The sequence below is a fragment of the Carassius auratus genome, unplaced genomic scaffold, assembly GCF_003368295.1.
Source record: "Carassius auratus strain Wakin unplaced genomic scaffold, ASM336829v1 scaf_tig00011176, whole genome shotgun sequence".
Taxonomy (NCBI): domain Eukaryota; kingdom Metazoa; phylum Chordata; class Actinopteri; order Cypriniformes; family Cyprinidae; genus Carassius; species Carassius auratus.
This window is the reverse complement of record NW_020524175.1, coordinates 713,289-735,000: the sequence shown is the minus strand read 5'-3', so window position 1 is coordinate 735,000 and position 21,712 is coordinate 713,289. Positions and strand designations below refer to the sequence as shown.

General features: G+C 40.9%; 2 protein-coding genes across 2 annotated transcripts in view; one reads left to right on the top strand and one right to left on the bottom strand.

The window, feature by feature from the left end:
* LOC113072981 (C3a anaphylatoxin chemotactic receptor-like) overlaps positions 1-21,712 on the top strand; it is a 198,771-nt gene that overhangs the window by 41,883 nt on the left and 135,176 nt on the right. The gene's annotated exons all lie outside the window — the stretch shown is intronic.
* Positions 9,181-10,092, bottom strand: LOC113072983 (C3a anaphylatoxin chemotactic receptor-like). The gene has a single exon (XM_026245863.1). It carries the CDS (start codon positions 10,090-10,092, stop codon positions 9,181-9,183), a length of 912 nt encoding a protein of 303 aa, XP_026101648.1.

Sequence of the window (21,712 nt, the reverse complement as noted above, 5' to 3'; positions counted from 1 at the left end):
TCTGGATGTATACAGTTCTTGAAGGGTGGGCAGGGGAGCACCAATAATCCTTTCAGCAATCCGAACAGTTCTCTGGAGTCTTCTGATGTCCGATTTTGTTGCTGAGCCAAACCAGACAGTTATAGAAGTACACAGTACAGACTCAATGACGGCTGAGTAGAACTGTTTCAGCAGCTCCTGTGGCAAGTTAAACTTCCTCAGCTGGCGAAGGAAATACAACCTTTGTTGGGCCTTTTTTACAATGGAGTCAATGTGATTGTCCCACTTCAGGTCCTGAGAGATGGTGGTTCCCAGGAATCTGAATGACTCCACTACAGTCACAGGGCTGTTCATGATGGTGAGTGGCGAAAGTGCAGGTGGGTTTCTCCTAAAGTCCACGATCACCTCCACTGTTTTGAGCGTGTTCAGCTCCAGGTTGTTAAGACTGCACCAGACAGCCAGCTGCTCAACCTCTTGTCTGTAAGCAGACTCATCACCGTCCTGGATGAGGCCGATGACTGTAGTGTCATCTGCAAACTTCAGGAGCTTGACAGAGGGGTCTTTAGAGGTGCAGTCGTTGGTGTAAAGGGAGAAGAGCAGAGGGGAGAGAACACATCCCTGAGGGGCGCCAGTGTTGGTGGAGCAGCTGTTTGATGTGAATTTCCCCAGTCTCACTAACTGTTGCCTGTCTGTCAGAAAGCTGGTGATCCACCGACAGATAGAGCTAGGAACAGAGAGCTGGGTCAGTTTGGTCTGGAGGGTTGTTGGGATGATGGTGTTGAAAGCCGAACTAAAGTCCACAAACAGGATCCTCACATAAGTCCCTGTTTTGTCCAGATGTTGCAGGATGAAGTGCAATCCTATGTTGATTGCATCATCCACGGACCTGTTTGCTCGGTAAGCAAACTGCAGGGGGTCCAGTAAGGGTCCAGTGATGTCCTTCAGATAACCCAGAACCAGTTTTTCAAACGACTTCATGACGACAGATGTTAGAGCCACAGGCCTGTAGTCGTTAAGTCCTGTTATCTTGGGTTTCTTTGGGATGGGGATGATGGTGGAGCGTTTGAAGCAGGAAGGTACTTCACACAACTCCAGGGATCTGTTGAAGATCTGTGAAAAGATGGGGGCCAGCTGGTCAGCACAGATTTTCAGACAGGCTGGTGTAACACCATCTGGGCCTGGTGCTTTTCTTCTTTTGTTCTTCTTGAAGACCTGGCGCACATCATCTTCACAGATTTGAAGAGCAGTAGGTGTGGAACGGGGGATTGCAGGAGGTGTTTATGGTTGTGCAGGGAGATGGTCAGAATGGGTGTTGGGGGTTTCAAATCTGCAATAAAACTCATTCAGGTCGTTAGCAAGCCGTTGATTAGCCTCAGTGCAAGGGGATGGTGTCTTGTAGTTTGTGATGGCCCTCAGTCCTCTCCAAACTGAAGTTGAGTCGTTGGAAGAAAACTGGTCTTCCAACTTTTTAGCGTCTTTTTAGCCGCTCTGATCTCTTTGTTCAGTGTGTTCCTGGCCTGATTGTACAAGACCCTGTCCCCTTTTCTGTAGGCATCCTCTTTGGCCTGACGAAGATGTCTGAGTTTTACTGTAAACCATGGCTTATCGTTGTTGAATGTTAAATAAGTCCTGGTAGGAATGCAAACATCCTCACAGAAACTAATATAGGATGTTACAGTCTCTGTGAGTTCGTCCAGATCGGTGGTAGCAGCTTCAAAAACACTCCAATCAGTGAGGTCAAAACAAGATTGTAAATCCTGCTCCGTTTCGCTGGTCCATCTCTTCACAGTCCTTACTACAAGTTTAGCAGATTTAAGTTTCTGTTTGTAGGATGGTATAAGATGAATCAGACAGTGATCAGAATTTCCCAAAGCAGCTCGTGGAACAGAGTGATATGCGTCCTTTATTGTGGTGTAGCAGTGATCCAATATATTACTGTCTCTGGTGGGACATGTAACATGCTGTCTGTATTTTGGCAGTTCACGGGAAAGATTGGCTTTATTAAAGTCCCCAAGAATGATTAAAACAGAGTCCGGGTGTTGTTGTTCTGTCTCTGTGATCTGATCAGCGAGTTTCTGTAAAGCTGAGCTCACGTGCGCTTGCGGATGGATGTAAACACTAACCAGAATGAACGAATGAAACTCCCGCGGCGAATAGAACGGCTTGCAGTTGACAAACTGCATTTCTAGATCAGGACAGCACATCTTCTTTAACACAGTTACATCTCTACACCATCGCTCATTGATGTAAAAGCATGTCCCGCCGCCGCGCGATTTCAGAGTAGACTCTGATTCGCGATCCGCTCTGAACAGCTGAAAGCCCGGCAGATGGAGCGCGCTGTCCGGTATGGCGTCATTCAGCCAGGTTTCCGTGAAACACAGAGCAGCAGAGTGAGAGAAATCCTTATTTGTCCGAGAGAGCAAAAGGAGTTTGTCTGTTTTGTTAGGTAGAGAGCGGAGATTTGCCAGATGGATGCTAGGCAACGGCGTTCGAAATCCGCGCTTCCTGAGTCTGACGAGCGCTCCCGCTCGCTTCCCCCGTCTGCGCGTCCTGAAGCGCTTGATCAGCGCCGCCTCTCCTCAGATAACAACGTTCAGTAAAACGTCTGAATAATTTAAATCTGGTAAAAGATCTTGTGGTGTGTTCTGCCGAATGTTCAGCAGTTCATCCCTGGTGAAACTGATAGTGTTTGTTAAACAAAAAACAGGAAAAACGAACAAAAACAGTACAAACACTGGAGAGCCAAGCACTGAAGCAGCCATGCGCGGCGCCATCGAGTATATTTTAATGCATTTTTCTATGTGATGTTTCTTACTGTTGATGAATGGGTAACATATGTAGAATTTACCCATTACTTTAGAATTCGTTGGCTGGCTGCAATAATCATGTTCATAATCATTTTATATGGTTTCCACAGATTATATTTACAACTCTCCAAAATCACTTTTTTCAGTGTAGTGCTAGCATAACCACTGATTATTGTTTGAGCTTTAATTAAGTTGTACATGGGTAACTGAGGGGGACTATTAGTCATAATCTCTGGCTACTGTTTAGACTGCCGAGTTTGTGATCGTGGGGTACATGTAGAAGAACGGCCATCGTGGGGCACCCTGAGCGACATAGTTTCCTAATGAACGAGTAAAATAAAGTAAAGAATTAAATTAGAATAACAATAATGATTAGAGGCCGAAAAACAACCAATTTGCCTTTCAACCTAAATTCGGGGTCATACTAAAATGAAGTCAGATTAGATAATAAAATGGAGTCAGATTAAATAATGAATTTGAGTCAGATTAAATAATAAAAATGAGTCAGATTTGAGTTTAACCTAAATTGAATAACTCTACGCACTGAAAGACTGAACACGCAGGAAACCTTCATCCAGCAACGGATACCTTCCTTGGGCCGAGTGCCTGGACCTTACATATACATTTAAACGAGGAAATGTAGTGGAGTAAAAGTAAAAGTTGACTGAAGGATAAAAGCTCAAGTAAAGTACAGATACTCCCAAAAAATACTTAAGTATTGTAACAAAGTATTTTTTCTTAGTTACTTTACACCACTGCAAACCCCTGGTTATCTGATGTTATCTATGAGCATCGGTCCAAACTCCAAAGAGAAAATGGTGCAAATCAAAAGATACATCGGATCTGAGGACTGTAACGGGGTGATGAAGGAGTTCTGGACTACACTTCCCATAAGTCTGTGGGGTAGCTTAATTACATCTGCACCTGCTATAAATAGTCAAAGTAGTAAAGTAAATAGAGTTCCATCTCGCTCATATATTGACGGTACAAACAAGCATGTCCTAAGATCAGGTAAATTGTGCTCAACTGATTTAATGGTGATATTGTTGAATTTAAATCGAGAGCAGTTTTCAGTTGAGCTAATATGTTTTGTTGCATATGTAGTTTGTGTGTTAGGTAATTTCAATTTAATTAAAGGATGTTAGGAAGTATTTTAAATTATGGGTTTTTATTTTGAGGAAGGTAGTGAATTATGTGGTGTAAAGAGAAGTTGTTTTATTTTGTTTCAGGATCCCGCTTGTATAACTGGTGATTGGCCTGGTAACACAGTCTTCAGAATTAAAGGGACAATAAGTAACTTTTTAGGTATTTTTATTATCTAAAATCAATATTTTTATTCATAAATATGCCCTCAATGGTGTACAAATACCTATGCCAATGTTTAAACTAATCCTCGTAAATGAAGAATTTATTATCTTTATATACATGGGACGGGTAGGTCGACGGAGGCTTCCATGTAGTTCCGCCATCTTGCAAAACTATAATAGCAGAGAGGGACAAAAAGTACTAAGCCAACTCGTTTCCACAATGCGTTTTCGGTCAGAGCCAGAAACGCAGGTGCAGAGCAGTGAGAGGCGCTTGAAACTGCACCGGCAAGTTTAAAAGTCTGGATTGCATTCTTATTATGGACCATACATATGCCGCGCCACAGGAGAAGAAAATATCGTCGCCAAAACAGTCAAAAATAGAACGTAAAAGGAAACGTGACCGTAGATTACAGAAAACAAGAGTTAATGTCAGGGAAGCTTTTTCTAGGTGGAAAGAGCTAATGCTTGATAAAGATTTCAAAAGAGACGCTGAAGTGGCCAGTTTTCTTCTCGACAGGTAAGTCAGTGTTACAATCTATATTACAATATTTTTTTTTATATCTAACAATGCATATAATTCAGAAAATATAACAAATAAAGAAGACATAACTACTAATTACAATATTTCATGTTTTCCACAGTCAGTAATTCATACTGTAACATTCGTTTGTTTATGGTCATGTTTCAGTTTGTTTGAAATAACACACCTGTTCACCTGAAGGAAAACTCGACGAAGTGCTATTAGAAGACATCCCGTCAAAGCTTTTTGGTACATATCGCCTACCGTAGATGCAACGCGCATTTGAAAAAGCGAGGCGCTGGAGAGCAAAATTAGTTTGAATGCAAAATACAATTTCACCACTAGATGGGAGTAATTCCTACTTAGTGTCCCTTTAATGAATGATGTGAGTGTATAATTATAGACACTAAGAATTGAGTTGTCTTATAAACATTTTGAAGAAAATGTGGTTTGCATAAAGATTTGTTTTCTAGGTCTCTTAAAGGAGAACCATCCAGTTGGTTTTAATTCCTCTTTTTATAGATTCAGTTATTTTAGAGATATTTGATTGGATTAAAGTATTTGTTGATGTAAATGCTCAACTCAAGGTACTTTCAATAAGCTTTTGTGTTGCAGGACTAGCAGGACTATTGTTACTCTATTTTATTGTGGTGAATTGCCCAATGCTCGCTTTGTATTATGTGTATTAAGATTGATTTTTTTTTTTTTTTTTTTTGTAGTTGTCCTCCTTCCTGACTTAGTTGCAGCAACTATAGGGGGATAAAGTTGATGAGCCATACAATGAAGCTATGGGAAAGAGTAGTGGAAGCTAGGTTAAGGAAGGTAGTGGAACTTTGTGAGCAGCAGTATGGCTTCATGCCCAGAAAGAGCACAACAGATGCAATTTTTGCTCTGAGAATTTTGATGGAGAATTATAGGGATGGTCAGAGGGAGTTGCACTTTGTGTTTGTAGACTTGGAGAAAGCGTATGACAGGGTGCCAAGAGAAGATTGAATGATTTTTGCAGATGACATTGTGATCTGTAGGGGGAGCAGGTGGAGGAAAACCTGGAGAGGTGGAGGTTTGCACTGGAGAGAAGAGGAATGAAAGTCAGTCATACTAAGACTGAGTACATGTGTGTGAATGAAAGGGAGGGAAGTGGAACCGTAAGGTTACAGGGTGAAGAGGTGAAGAAGTACAGGACTTTAAATACTTTGGGTCAACAGTCTAGAGTAATGGAGAGTGTGCGAAAGAGGTAAAGTAAGTGCAGGCAGGTTGGAATGGGTGGGGAAAGGTGTCGGGAGTTCTGTGTGATAGGAAAATATCAGCAAGAATCAAGGGGAAGGTGTAGAGGACCGTGGTGAGACCAGCTATGCTGTATGGTTATGAGACCGTGGCACTGAGGAAGAGACCGGAATCAGAGCTAGAGGTAGCAGAGCTGAAAATGTTGAGGTTCTCTTTGGGAGTGACAAGATTGGACAGGATTAGGAACGAGTACATCAGAGGGACAGTTCATGTTTGACGTTTGGGGGACAAAGTTAGGGAGGCCAGATTAAGATGGTTTGGAGATGTTCAGAGGAGGGAGAGTGAGTATATTGGTAGGAGAATGTTGGACATGGAGCTGCCAGGCAGGAGGCAAAGTGGAATACCATGTGTTTGCATGGTGACGCGTCATTGCTTGTCACGTGACACACCGCAGCTGCAACAGCGCTGAATGAATGATGATCTGCTTTCATGTAATTTTTTCTTTTTTTATTCAGAATATTCACAAATGTGTTAGCTATGGCATGAAATATCTGATTCCGAATGTCAAATACATGCAAGTGGAAGTATATTGTGGTTTAAACACCTTTATAACGATCACGTTAGTTGAGCTGTATGCGCGATGGGCGCCACCGTGTTTGTGCCGCAGACGCAGTTCAGAAAATCGGATCTGTTAGATTTACAAACCTCCGTTTACAACACGTGAATTCATCCACTTCTCCCCAAATACTTCAAAGTAAGTGGCTGGTGAACTGGGAATAGAATAGAGTAAACATTGAAGTTACTTACACAATGTGTATCTGATATGAATAAAACGTGTCGAATTATAATGGAAAGGATTATTATTATTACCTCTTCCATAGACATCAGTGTGTATTTTACAAACTCTAAATGTATTTTTTTTTAGTACTTATGTGAATTTATATGTTTGAAACCTAAAATAAACAGTATGTGGTTGAAAACACTGAAAAGTTGTGATATGACAGCTCTGAGCGCGCCTGTCTCTGGCATTTGAATTTAGCAGTTGATCATGTGATGCACTTGATCGTACGCTCCAGCCTCCAGAGACCAGCCTAGACTGATTACACCTGTGTGATTGTACGTGCGAAAGGCTTAAAAACAATACATTTTCTGACACTAGGGGTGGGCGGATCAATCTAAATATCGATAGCATCGATGCAAACACTGTATTTCAATCGATATTTTAATTTTACCCCTGGCATTGATTTTGTATGCTCTTAGCATTTAAAAAATAAATAAAAAGAAATATATACTCAAAAAAAAAAAAAGTGAATGAGTGAAGCTGATCGCACATTCAGAAGGGGGGCTCAGGGAATGTAATTGCACAGTGTAATGATAAAACCTTCGTATTCATCGGGAAGAAGGAGGCGGGAACCGGTGGACAATCAAAACATTTAAATAATTCAAACAATTTTTTTTACAGTGCCTAATAACTAATAATTTTGTGGACTTCAATACATAAAAAAAAAATATTGCCTACATTTATCATTCATCCACCTCAGAAATAATGACATATTGCACTCCCCTACATAAGTTTTTTTTTTTTTTTTAAGTATCGTATCGGTATTGGTGATACTGACCCTATATTTAATGGGTATCGGATCGATACCAAATTTTGCAGTGTCGCCCACTACTATCTGACACAGCGGCCAACTTACACTACAGTTTGTGGCCAGTTTTTAGCCCCCTCTGAATTGGATGGCTTGCAGTACGTATCAGTCTTTGCTTTCATCTTTCTCTGCTGAAGACCATACTGGCAAATCTTCAAACTTCTACAACAAGATAAACAGTGCTTCAGACATGTAATCTCTTCAAAAAAAGCGATTCAGTTCTCTCCTCCGTTTCCCTCCACCACCTCTTTAACAGCTGATGATTACCACATTCTTCACAGACAAAACTAGAACAATCAGCGGGCAGTTCTCAGCTCAGTGCACATGAACTTTTAGTATTTACCAGTTGCTGGGAGTATTTAGCAGAGCTGGGAAACAATATATATTGTATATTGCTTGAGTGCACTCTTAAAAATAAAGTTTCCAAAATGATGTTTTTGCAGTGAAGCCACAGCAGAACCATTTTTGATTCCTGAAAGATCCTTTCATTTGACAGTTCCTAATAGAACCATTTTGAAGAAATTTTTTTGACCTATAAAGAACCTGTTCTACATTTGAAAGGTTGCATTGTTTACAATTCTTAATGAAACCATTGATGCCAATAAAAAAGCTTTATTTTTAAGCATGTACAGAATGTTGCAAGAAAAAAAAAAAGAGTAAGTTGTGTGTAAAGATGTAACTGTTTTTTTTTTTTTTTTTTTACAATTTTTTTACTTTTAAAGCATATCAGAGCATATATATATATATATATATATATATATATATATATATATATATATATATATATATATATATATATATATATATATATATATATATTACGATTAGAATTTATTCTAATCTTTCTTATTTAAGGAAATTTAGAAATGAAACCATTATGCTTTTGCTACTTGACCCAGAGAACTGTTGTTTGCAACTATTTGCACTAATAATGAGCAATCTTCACGATGAACATTCAATTGAACATTTTATTGGTTTTGCACTTTAAATGCAAAAAACTGTTTATAAGAAAGCACACTTTGCTTGCAATTTGTAAGTTTATACAACACAAAAGTGAGAAAAAAAACATAACAGGAAAATTATAAAATGACCGAAGCACTGCAATATGAAAAAAATTAAAATATGTTTTAAGCTGATGATACACGGGGCAACTTTCTGAGCAATTTTGCTGTGCTACTTTTATTTATTTATTTATTTTTTAAACCTTGAGAATGGGTAATATTTCTATCTGGATATTTTAGATCAGTTATGAGCCCTGTGTCTCACCTAGTTGCCTTATAGATGGCAACATTGCCCAGAGTTGTATCATCAGCATTAGTTTTATCCACAAATCTAAGCTTTAAATTATTTATATAATAATTTTATTTTTCTTCACGAATTTGGCATAGACACCACAAGCCATTATTAGTGAAATATTACAAAATGTATCTAAGCTCACAGCAAACAAAAGAAGACACTATAGCATAGTATTATATTATGCTGGTTTTAAACTTTCACAAAAGTTCATCACAAATCATTTAGAATATATAAACAATACAGAAAACAACAGGAATCATGGATAAGAGTTAGATGACTTGCTGACTTCGAGTTGATGAATTTACAATTATGAAATTACAACATTATTAAAATAGTAATACAAATCAATCAGAAAACTCATATACAGTATATATAGTATAAATGAGTTGATATCTTCACTACACTGAGTGTGTGTGTTGAGGCTGTGTGGATCGTGAGGCTTGTGTTCCCTCCTCAGTGAAAACTCTTTCAAAAACACGTCTTAGAGAAAGTTTAACATTGCTCTTAAAATCCTGCCCCATGAAAACATACAGAATGGGGTTCAGACAGCTGTTGAAATACGCCAAAGAGATGGCCAACATATTCACTGCCAAAGCCACCGGGCGACTTGATTTATCTCCGAATATGTTTATAAAACGCAATATGTGATACGGCAACCAGCACAGAAAAAAGGCCACGATTACAGCCAAAATAATGCAAAACGCTCGTCCAGAGTGAAAATGACTCCTGCCTAACTTGTGTGTGATGAATCCGTAACATGTTGTGATGCATATGAGAGGAACTAAAAAGCCAATCACAAATCTGATGATGCTTAGCCTTCCATACAATTCAGAATGTTCTTTATTAGGTAGATATGGCCGGCACTGTGTTTTATTATTTTCTGTGTAAGTCTCTCTTAACATCATAAAAGGCAGACTGAGAATTGAAGCCAGTATCCAAATTGTTGCACAGGACAGTCGTGCGATGAACAAGCTGCGATGATTCTGAGCCCAAACCGGTGTGATCACCCGAGTAAACCGATCCAGACTAATCAAGCTCAGTGTGAAAACGCTGGCAAACCTGCTGACGAACATAACGAAGGGGAAAATCTTGCACATTATGGGTCCGTAAGGCCAGTAGCCAATAGTACTCTTGGTCACATAGTAAAGAGTGGAAAGGCAGCACAAGAGGTCAGCAATCGCTAGATTGAGAAACCCTACTGTATTAACAGTCTTCTTCATCTTCAATCCAGCAACATACATGACAAATGAATTTCCAGGAACACCGAGGATCAAGGTCAGGTAGAAGAAGACCTGAGAAATCACTCTCATCCAACTTCTCAAAATATTATGAGAATCCTCCATTCCTGTGATTGGAGTGGAAGTGTCCGGTTTATCCTGCTAATATCACATATTGGTCAATGTAAAATCATGAATTATATTTAAAGTGTTGTGTCAGATTAGAAACTTTTAGAAATTAATATACGATCAGCAAAGGTGAATTATGATATAAAATATGCAACCAAATAAATGCTATTTTAGCATTACTTTAAGTACATAAAATGTTTAAAAATCATATAAATAGCTCTAAATAAGTAATCATTACTCACAGTGTTATGATTCTGTTCTCAGTTATTCTGGCAAATGATTTCTTCTCTAAAGTTCATGACTTTATACCACTTCTTCAAATTTATCACGTCATCAGGCTTTACCAACATTTCTTGGTTGAGCTGTGAAACATCATGACCAACTCTGTAAAGCTAGTTAATGTGCAGTCTTCAGTCATTTTTGACTGGAGAATTTTACATTTTGAATTCTTAAAAATGAATTGGAATGGCTATAACCGTATAGCCAAAATGAGTCAGAAGACTGAAACAAGAGGTTAAAATCACATCAGACCCAGAAGGATTAACTTCCGATTAAGCATTCCTGTTACTTTTGGTTATTTTGGAAAATGTTATGTTTTGTGTAACAAAATGCTTTCTGTGCTAAGGTGTGAATGTAGTAATAACATTTTAAAACAACAAAAACTATAAACCTTGACAAAAAGTAGTTTTTGAGAATGCCTTAATATACATTTAAGTCCACAACCTTATAAAAGTAAACAATTAAGTATAAAAACAGCAAGGGAGTTAACAAGCCTCTCTATACTACACTCCTATACAGGAATCTTGTGGTTATGCCATGAAATTACAGATTTTTATTTTTTTGCTCTCACTATGAGATGCTATTCTGCCTTCAAAAATTGGATTTTAAAGGGCTAGTCTCTATTTTAATCTGAAATACTGCATTAATTGAAAATTATTGAAAAATTGCCCCCCCCCCCCCCCCCCAAAAAAAACGTACTATTTTCAATGGGAAAAATTATCTAAATTATTTTGTAAGTATTATTTAGTAACATAAATTTCTCTAAACATAAAAAAATATTGAGCAAAATTATATTAGATTGATTTTACTGAAGAATAAAAAATATTGACTCCCAAATGAGGAGCGCACAAGGGTTAAAGGGATAGTTACTCACCCTCATGTCATTCCAAACCTATAAGACCTTCGTTTATCTTCAGAACACAAATTAAGATACAGACTTACAGCAAGGATCCTTAAGGGGAGGTCAACACATGTGAATGCATCAGACCAGAAACACAAACCCATGTGAAAACTTTTGCATTTCACTGCATTCCAAAGTTCAAACTTGGTGAACTCTGGCCTGTGAATTCACATCACGATACCGTGCCGATACGTCACAGCATGACCTCCTATCTGAATTAAAAGAACATAAATTTAAAACTGCAGTGCTGAAGGAAAGGGGAATAGATTGTATGTTTTTATATTTTAAATGTATTATAATTTATGTGTTGAATTTAAGGTTTTATAAAGACGCTGCACAGCAAGATGTCATAACACGACGGCTACAGCATGCAAAGCAATTTTGCATAAAAAAAGAAGCAGTTTCTCATGCTCAAAGTCTAGTATGACTGCGGCTTTACACGATCAAGGCTCCGAAATATAGCAAGGAGATTGTTAAAACAATCCATGTGACATCAGTGGTCCAATGGTAATTTTACAAAGCTACAAGTATAATTTCTGTGTCAAAGAAAACAAAAATAACGTCTCAGGTTACGAATGTAACCGTGGTTCCCTGAGAGGGAACGAGACACTGCGTCCTCTGAAGGGACACTATGGGGAACACCTCGTCGTGACCCGTGTCTGAAGCATACTTTGAAAAACGCCAACATGTTGGCCAGCGACACGCTCTGACGTCGCTACCGGCGCGACTATAAATACGCGCCCGTAGGACCCGTCACTTATCTTCTTCGTGAAGCTTGCGTCCGAAGCATGGCAGGGAGCTAGAGGACGCAGTGTCTCGTTCCCTCTCAGGGAACCACGGTTACATTCGTAACCTGAGACGTTCCCTGTCAAGGGAACTTCGAACTGCGTCCTCTGAAGGGACACTATGGGGAACAGTATACCCACGCCGCCATGCTGAGGGGAGTGCAGGCCAGAAACATGGCAAACACTAAGTACCAACTCTACCAACTCACCGGGAGTCGCCCCTGGGACGGTTCGACTGCTGTCCGTGACATTATCCCTTATGGCCAAAGGCCTAAGCTACATACCCAACTTACCTGTGGGGCCTCAGCCCGGGGTAGAGCTGAAGGCTTGGAATCACAAAAGATTCCTTTAAAGGGATACGGCTAAGAACCTAGCACTGTCTATTACCAAGTCTTGCCTGTCACAAAGGAGGGGCTCTCGTGGCACTCTGATAGAGCAGCTCATAAATGGAATGGCCCGGGAGCAGAGCAATTGGAGGACGGAACGTACAGATGAAGCCTCGGCCACACCTGTACCATGGCGTCCAGCCCCAATGGAGCTGGATGAGTCAGAGGAAGCCAGAGGGGATAGTGCGATGCTCTCGAGCCGCAAAAAACAATCCAGCCAAATCTGGCCAACCTTCCCAACTCTGCTTCAACACCTTGGTGTGAAGGCGGCATTCCCGAGCCTCAGCCCCTGCCTCAGCAGGATGTCTGCTCTCACAGTGCGTCTCAAAACTGTATGTAGTACTGGAGCGCTCTGAAGAAAAAACGAGAATTCAGTCTCCCATGAGAGGAGGAGTCCGAGCTCCGAGCAGCATGCTCATAGGCGACCCTTTCAGAAAAGGGGAGCGCTGCTAAATACCACGAGAATAGCCCACACAGCCCCCCCCATTTTGAGGGGCGGTGCTTGAGGTGTATACTTACAAATACACACTGGTTGAAGCCTACCTAGAGGCCTACTACCTGTTACCAGATAACCACCTCAGTGGAAACTGAAGTAATATGGAACTCGACTCCAGGGAGGCCTGGTGAGGCCTACTACCTGACAACCACAAACTGTGGGAGCTCTTTTTTTTTTTGAGGAAACGCACAATATGTGGGAGCTAAAACTCCAGGGAGGCCTGGTGAGGCCTACTACCTGACAACCACAGTATGTGGGAGCTCGCCATCAGAGAGACCTGGTAAAGCCTACTATCTGAAAACCACAATATGCTATTTAGTGGAAACGCACAGTATGTGGGAGCTAAATCTCCAGGGAGGCCTGGTGAGGCCTACTACCTGGCAACCACAGTATGTGGGAGCTCACCATCAGAGAGGCCTGGTGAAGCCTACTACCTGATAACCACAATATGTGGAAGTCCACACAGCCCCTCATGTTGAGGGAAGCGATGCTTGAGGTGTATAACAAATACACACTGGTTGGATGAAGCCCAAGGAACCCCGGGGCTAATCATCTTAAGAAAGGGAACGAAGCAGAGCGCGTAACCCTTACCATACAGGATTTTAGAAAGTGCGCAGAGTCTTGCGTGCACACTTACCACTTACGTGGATTTGAGACAGTGCGCAAAGTGTTCACGTGCACACTGACCACCATGTGGTTTTGAGAAAGTACACAAGCTTAACGTGTGTACAGAAAAGGCGTTGGATCGTACGGGAGAGGCGAGCTCCAACCCTCAAGCGAGGGGAGCATCACCTGAGGCAGCACATACAGAAGGACTCCGTAACTACCTCCCCGGATGCGCCAACCGGCCAGGCGGCCCCTCAGGGTGACCTGGCCGGACATCCATGAAATTCCCTGCAGTGCTGTGCCAATTCTGATGATCAGCCAGGCTCTGTAAAAGGAAACTCACAAATTTGTTAGTAGACATATAATCACCAGCAACATAACACCCATAAGCAGGTAGAGCAAGGGTTATGTACTCACCCACCCTCCTGCCACTGGATTCCCGCTTGCGGGGCGCCCCCTTCTGGTCCGGACCGTCAGTAAGGCGGTTACTATGCTTAGCATAGAACCAACCAAAACATCATAGGTCCAGGAAAGAAGACTGTTATGTGAGAAACTTTCCACCTAACCTCGATCAGGTGGAGAGCTGGTGGCTACAGGGGAATTAGGAAAGGGAGGATAAAAACAGAAGTTAAAACAGAGGTAAAAAACATCCGAAGCTACTAGGTATCGCTCTGATCCGGGCGAGGACGCTGCCTCGTCTGAATCACATCCCTCAGACCCTGCTTACCTCTCCGTGACCCGCGGTTCCTCTTGCCCCTGCCCCTAGGCGGGGGAGGAGCACGAGCCACGACACTAGCCTTCTGCGCCCGTCTACGATCCTCAGATCGAGATGGGCCAGGACCCCTTTGTTGTTCGGGCTCGGACCTGGACCTTCGTGGAATGAAGGATTTAAAGGCAGCGGAGCGCGCCCTTGCCTCCCTGAACTTTCCGACCACCGTCTCGATGGAGGTACCGAAAAGCTCAGAAGGCGAGACCGGAGCATCGAGAAGAAACCCCCTTTCTTCCCTCCCGATGTCTGCCAGGTTCACCCACAGATGTCTCTCCGTTACCACCATGGCCGCCATAGATCTGCCCATGGCAGAGGCGGCCTGCTTGGTAGCCCGGAGAGAGAGGTCTGTGGTGCGGCGCAGCTCGGCTACCTGGTCAGGTGAAAGGCCCTCGCCTGTATCCAGGTCCTTCAGCAGGTCAGCCTGGTAAGCCTGAAGCACTGCCATCGTGTGCAATGAAGCCACAGCCTGGCCTGTTGCCGCGTGATTTGCCATTTAAGCAGAATGTATCCTGGAGGGGCTTAGATGGCAAAGAGGGAGATTTAAGAGAGGACGTTTCACCCACAGAGAGATAGCTAGCCAGCGTCTCTTCTACAGGGGGCATCCTCTCATAGCCGTTTTCGTGCATGCCCTCGATATTAGCATAACTCGTACGCTGAAACCGATGGATGCGAGAGGAAAACGGCCTCTTCCATTCCTTTTCGACTTCTGCATGCAAGTCAGGCAAGAATGGAAGGCTCACCTGGGCTGGAGGGCTATGGTCAGACAAATAACGCTCATCGAGGCGACCTCGTGATGTTACCTTTCTGGCACGCTTCCATGGCAAATCTAATTTTGCCGTGGTGTGATCCATAACCTCTAACAGCTCCTCATACGCAGGGCAGGAGGATTGAGAAGGCTCAGCCTCAGATTCTTCGCCACTCTCAGACATCTCCTGCTCTTTCTGGGTAGAACCCAGCAGAGCACTAACTTCAGTGTCAGAAGGGGTTAATGACAACGCATCTTCCTCCCGAAGTTCGCCCTCGTTTGCCGCCGGAGAGTGTGAGAGGAAAAGTCCCTCTCTACACTCCTCAGCGAGATCCACCTGTGATCCCCACGAGCTCATTTTCCTCCGTGCCTCGGCAACGGCGGGTCCTGAGCCGCGAGATCCAGATGGCTGTCCCTCTTTCTTCGAAAAGAGAGACAAACGAGAACGGAGCTTTTTCATAGAAAAACGCTCGCAGTGCGCGCAGATTGCCCCCTCAAGGACATCGCGCGCGTGCTCTTCGCCCAAACAAGAGACGCAAAGAGTGTGTGTGTCATCAGGTGTCAAATAACGCTGACACGGATGCACACACTGTCTAAACGCCTTGCTAGTGGATGCCATTGTACAACAATAATAGATCGCTCTTACCGTTTTGGTCATTACTCAGATGCACGCTTCAAACAAAACAGTCAATGAAGACGAAGAAGATAAGTGACGGGTCCTACGGGCGCGTATTTATAGTCGCGCCGGTAGCGACGTCAGAGGCTGTCGCTGGCCAACATGTTGGCGTTTTTCAAAGTATGCTTCAGACACGGGTCACGACGAGGTGTTCCCCATAGTGTCCCTTCAGAGGACGCAGTTCGAAGTTCCCTTGACAGGGAACTTGAATGACTTCATTCAAATTATTTATTAATCAACATAATAACCATTTCATCCCACTTTCCAAGCATTTACTGGTAATTTAGCATTAGAGAGCAAGCAGAGACTTAGGTAGGTAGACCTGTTTATGCTTGAAGAAAAATGTTATATATTACTTAATAATAATACCATTAGATTAGTTTAATTATGAGCATGATATTACCTACAGTTAAAATGTAAGTAAAGAAAGAATACAGAGTAGGTTCAAATTAAGATTATTAAAGAAGCAATTAAGAATTTTTTAAATCTCCATTCTATTTATCCTTCAATATGTACATTAACATTATTGAAGTGTAAACTGACTATACATCTATTATTTGCATCTGTCAATATTTTCACAAAAAAAAAAAAAAATAGGCCTACCAAAAATGTCATCAGGACACCAATACAGAACTTACTGAATATAACATACTGAATATGCTAACGCTTTTGTCCAAATAAAAAGGCAATTTGAAAGTTTAATGATCATAAAACAGTAATTCTACATTATAAACTCTACTAAACCTATACTTTTGTGATCTTCAAATATAATATCTTTTAGAGATTATATGCTCTGCAGTCATATGATATGTGGCTTAAAAATATATATAGGATAAATCTGTAATTTAACAAATCTATTTAGTTTCTGAATAAAGAGCATATACATAATAGCATTACAATCTGGATTGAGTTACACACACAAGACATTAGTATTAATAGTAATATATTAGCATACTGTAGATTTAGCATTTATGACAGAATGTTCACTGACATCAAGATAAGTGCCAGTAGACCACATCCTACCAGTAGACACATCATTAACTTCCTCAAAACTTACAGCATCCGTCTAAAAAAAAAAGGGGGAAAAAATGACTATTTCTAATGATCAACTCTTCCATTTTCATAGTCTTATTAACTTATTAACCTGTACCCAGATGCGGGCATCCTGAACGCCCCTTGTTCGCCTGTGTTACTATTTACCAATAAATTAAATGAAATGAGACAAATGCAATCTTGACATACTATATATCATTATAAAGATCTAAGCCTCAAACCTTGATGACAGATCACTGTTTTTCAATGGAAATCTTATAAAGAATGTATTTGCTAAATTTGTGTAAGCAGTACACATCAAAACATGAAGAATAAAAATGCAGGAAAATACAAGATTCATCTTAATAATGAGTCATAAACACATCCACAGCTGTACCTTCTGGTTTAGTTAGAAAGATAAGGGTCCATTGAACGACATCTCATGGAGCACTTAGTCCAACGCAGCAATAACTTTGTATAATGGATCATAATTCCTTTTTTTACGTTTCAGTTCTTAAGCGACTGAACTGTTTGTGTCTGTTATGGATTAACTCACGCTCAGAAACTGAGTCTTGGTAGTACAAAAATGTCATAGTTTTGTAGCGTACAGTGTCATAAACAGAATGAGACGATCCACAAAAAAAAAGTGAAAGATATGCGAAAGATTGATGCGAAAGACTTAGCGATCACCTTTTTCTTTGTTTTATTTTTTAACAGTTTTCATATATTTGTGAGTGTGTTTTATGTAGAATGTAAATGAATCTGCATAATTACCATTTGTTTGAGAGCAAATCAGCTTGCTATTACTGTGTAATCACGGCTATCAATGTGACACCGTCTATTTGAAGAGTGACTTTATAGCGCATCTCTATGTTTACCATCTCTATAACTGGCCATCAGCACGTGATAATTGACTATATGAACAGAAATAATTGTAAATGCTGCATTTCTACCAATCTCAGGATGTACTATTATAGACATAGTCTCAGAATAATGGTTGCAGGAATCCATTTTTCATGAGATCTTCTTCAGATTTTAAATGGATACTCATGAGACATGTGACTTTCAACCCATTAATTTTCTATATTGCTCCAGGACTGATTTCATGTATGTTTATATCAAATAAAAAAACAGTTCAGTGTGGTAAAATATTTTTCAAGGCACTTCATTGTCTATAACTTTTTATATTTTTGAGCATTATCAACTCTGGTTAATAAAAGTGAAGCCCAAAGGGTCTTCTTTCCAGAGACAGTAGAATTGTGTGTAACACACTGAAGTAAGGAACTGTTACAATTTTAAGTTCGGTAGAGCACTTTCAGCTGTGAGTGCCATAACGGGGGGTCTGGTTAACAGGTTAAATTGTGTTTCAATACAATTCAATAGGCTTCTTTTCCTTCATTGACTGAACTTTATTTAGTTACATTAAGAAACCTGTTAGTCTTATTATTTACAGCTCCTGGGCTTTTTGGATGCAAATTAATAAAACAGCCACACTACGTTGGACTTCTAAACCAAATTCTTCACTTCTCCAGACCCAGCCGCACTCCTTCGTGCCTTACACTTAACAACACTAAACTGTTAAAAATATAACACTGTCACAGTATGTTGGACAAACCCACACTACTTCTGGTTTTATGTTATATTTCCACTATATAGAGTTCATTATGGAAGATGAATCACCTTCAATAATGAACTTAATATAGTGTAACTTGTCAGTGAAATATGGCTCTGGCTCTGTGTATTAACAGCTGCACCATTGGAAAGCAGGTGATGGGGATTTACAGCTAATCATGGAACCGCCTTTACTGATGAGATGCGCATGATCATATCGTTCAATATATTGTCCAGCCCTATTCTATTCTTGCAATTTCTTTTCTAGGTTTTTTTAAAAATGTGGGGGTTCCCTGATAACACCAGCAAAAAAACAAAACAAAAAACTTTTCCTTCTTTTTGGAAATCCCCTGCGCTGGGTGGCTTGCTAATGTGAGAAAAAGTAAAGAAGAAATTGAAGATCTTGATGAAGATGTTTATTGCAGCATAGCAGTGACAAAGTACATCTTGGATTCAACACAGTCAGAATGAACCCTGAACAAGTTCAAACATTTTATGCATATTCAGTTTACTACCCTTCATGTAATTGAAGTTGGTCATATTGTAACAGTTGTAGTCTGTATGTTAATTAAGTTCTGACAACCCTTTGTCTGAGGTGGTTCTCAGTGTCCCACACATGTCCCATTCTACAATTGGTCACCATTTGCTCAGGATGTGATCATCCCAAATGCTCTACAAGCAACGTAACTTTTGACTTTTTGTCTTCTGTATAATAATTGAGCCATTTTGGGAAAGGAGCATGATCAAACATATTGTGGAGTTGAAGCTAAGTCGAGACCGACTATAATTTCATACAAGATGAATGTTGGATGTGGACTGCCATCCTCTGGGAATGAGGAAAGCAGCCCATCAAACCTCTTTTAAGAAGGTGTCCAGTTGACCATGAGGGTGGTAGTTTGTAAGTTAGTTTGACATTCACTCCATCGGAACAGCCCTGCTTCACGCCACTATATTTATATATATATATATATATATATATATATATATATATATATATATATATATATGTATATGTATGTGTGTATATGTATGTATATATTTGTAGCAACAATCACTTTTTGGGGAATAATTAACTCAAATGAAGTGGATGTTCATGAGTCTATGATTATGATGTGCTTATTGCTTACAAATATTAAATTACCCAAAGAGGGAATATTTAATCATTTAAAGGTAACCTTTACTAGAATTAAAGTTATCTAGACAATCTGTTTGTCCTGCGAACTGGATGCTAGACTTCCTTATCGAAAATCAATAAAAATACCCTTCTTACAAACTCCAAGAAATGTTAATCTTCTGATCAGGAAAAACAATATTTCCTGTGCCTGTACTATTTAGAATAGTGAAATTAATTCCAAGAAAACAAAGCTTTGTAGCTTAGATCACACTATTCAGAGACTTCGATTTTGGTGAGAAATAAAACCGGTTCAATTCAAGCAAATTATTGTATTTAATAAAAACAGACTAAAGAGTACATAACTACAATTCACACAGAGTAAATTCATATTTATGAATATAGTACATATAATACGTATATAGCAAAACAAACTGTACAATTTAAACAAGATAATCGAACGAGAATAGTAATGAGATAGAGAGGGAGAAAAACGAGAGAGACAGAGAGTGAAGGTAGATCTCAGAGTGACAATTTTCAAACAGTTAACTTTGCAAGAGACCCTAAGTCATTGGATAATTCCGCAAAAGGGGAATAGCCTAGACAACCTTAAACAGCATCTGTAAGTTGCGATATGAGAACGTACTTGCTTTGATCTGGCACTTGTGTATAACTGAGTTCAAATTGTCTATTGGCACAGCTTCTGCAGAGTTCTTTCAGGAGCAGGTGATGCGCGGACACGAATGTAAACTTTGCCAAAAGGTGATTAGACTTAAGTTTGTTTGGCTCGTGGAGACAACTGAACGAAGTCAAATATCAGAAGAAAATAAAGAAAAGAAAAGAAGAACAAATGGAGAGACTACTTGGGAAGTCCTGTCGTGAAGATGAACCGGCTTGTACTGGGCTGCTGCGAGGTGGTAGTGTGCTCTGTAGAAATTGTTGAGGTCGAGTCGAACGTATACTTTCTGGGTGTGTGCGTCCGTCAATTCGTGTTCAGGACTCCCGGTTGCTCTCTCAATGCGATGCCCGAGGCAGGACCCGGTGTGATAATGTTTGATGGCGGCTGGCCTCTGGTTGACTGGAGGCACAGGATGACAATCCACAGCAGCATCCTGTTACAGGCAAGAGAGAGAGAGGTAAGGAGGAAAAGGGGAAGAGAGAGGGAACAGGTCAGTGAGGTTTGTCCCGGGTTGGATGCAACAGTCTTTTCGCTTCTATGGCGGTGGTTGAGTTAACTTGAATTGGCCCTTCCCTGTCTTTCTCTGCTAGTGCCCACATGTCTTTTAAACTGGTTACAGTGGACCCATTTGAGAACTGTTTCTCTCGATCCAGATCTGGTACGCAACTGGGGAGAGTTTGTTCATAATCTCATGAGGTCCCGTACATAACCCCAGGTACACAACATGAGGTACTTTCACCATATTCCAGTACCTCGAGGGGTCAGAGAGGTGGTTAAGAATTGTCTTTATGGCAGTGTCAGAGGCTTGCACATCTGCAATATCGTTGTTGGAAATCTGCGGAGTTAGCGATAGCGGTTGTGAGGCGGGCACTGCCACAGGTGAAGGTCGTTTGCTGTGGGTTAACACTGCAACATTGGGGCTGGGTGTGGGTTTTGGGGGGTGACAACACCTCCCCATGTAGTGCGCCTGTTTTGTCAAGGGCATCAGTTTGATCATTTAAGTCCTTGTCTAGACCTGGTAGCTACGAGTGTCCTTTTACCTTGTTCCAGTACACGTCACATTGTGTTTTTGTGATGCTATCACATTCCTAGAACACGTGTTGGTGTTTGACTGGCTTGTTGTTTGCAGTTTTGAAACCATTCTGTTTCCAGCTCAGAAGATGGAACATGAAACTGAGTCTGGCATAGTTAGAGTCTGTACAGATGAGGATTTTGCTGATGTCATGGGCCGATGTGATCTGCAGCATTATGAGAATGGCTGCTATTTCTGCATATTGTGATGACTGGGGACCTAATTTGAAGTGTTGTGGTGGGCACGGCTGATCATTGACCCACAGCACTCCTGTGCCTGCCTTAAGAATGCCGTTGTGGTTGTAGGAGCATCCATCGACATAGGCTGTGAGCATGCCTTGACACACATTCTCTTCAAAGTACCTATGACAGGTCGGTTGTTGCTGTTGGGGTTCTTGTACACCCATTGCTACCACAGGTGTGTTATCAGAGCAATT

Bases quoted from the DNA above. Each gene is read 5' to 3' on its own strand.
- LOC113072983 (XM_026245863.1), bottom strand. From the start codon at position 10,092: ATGAGAGTGATTTCTCAGGTCTTCTTCTACCTGACCTTGATCCTCGGT.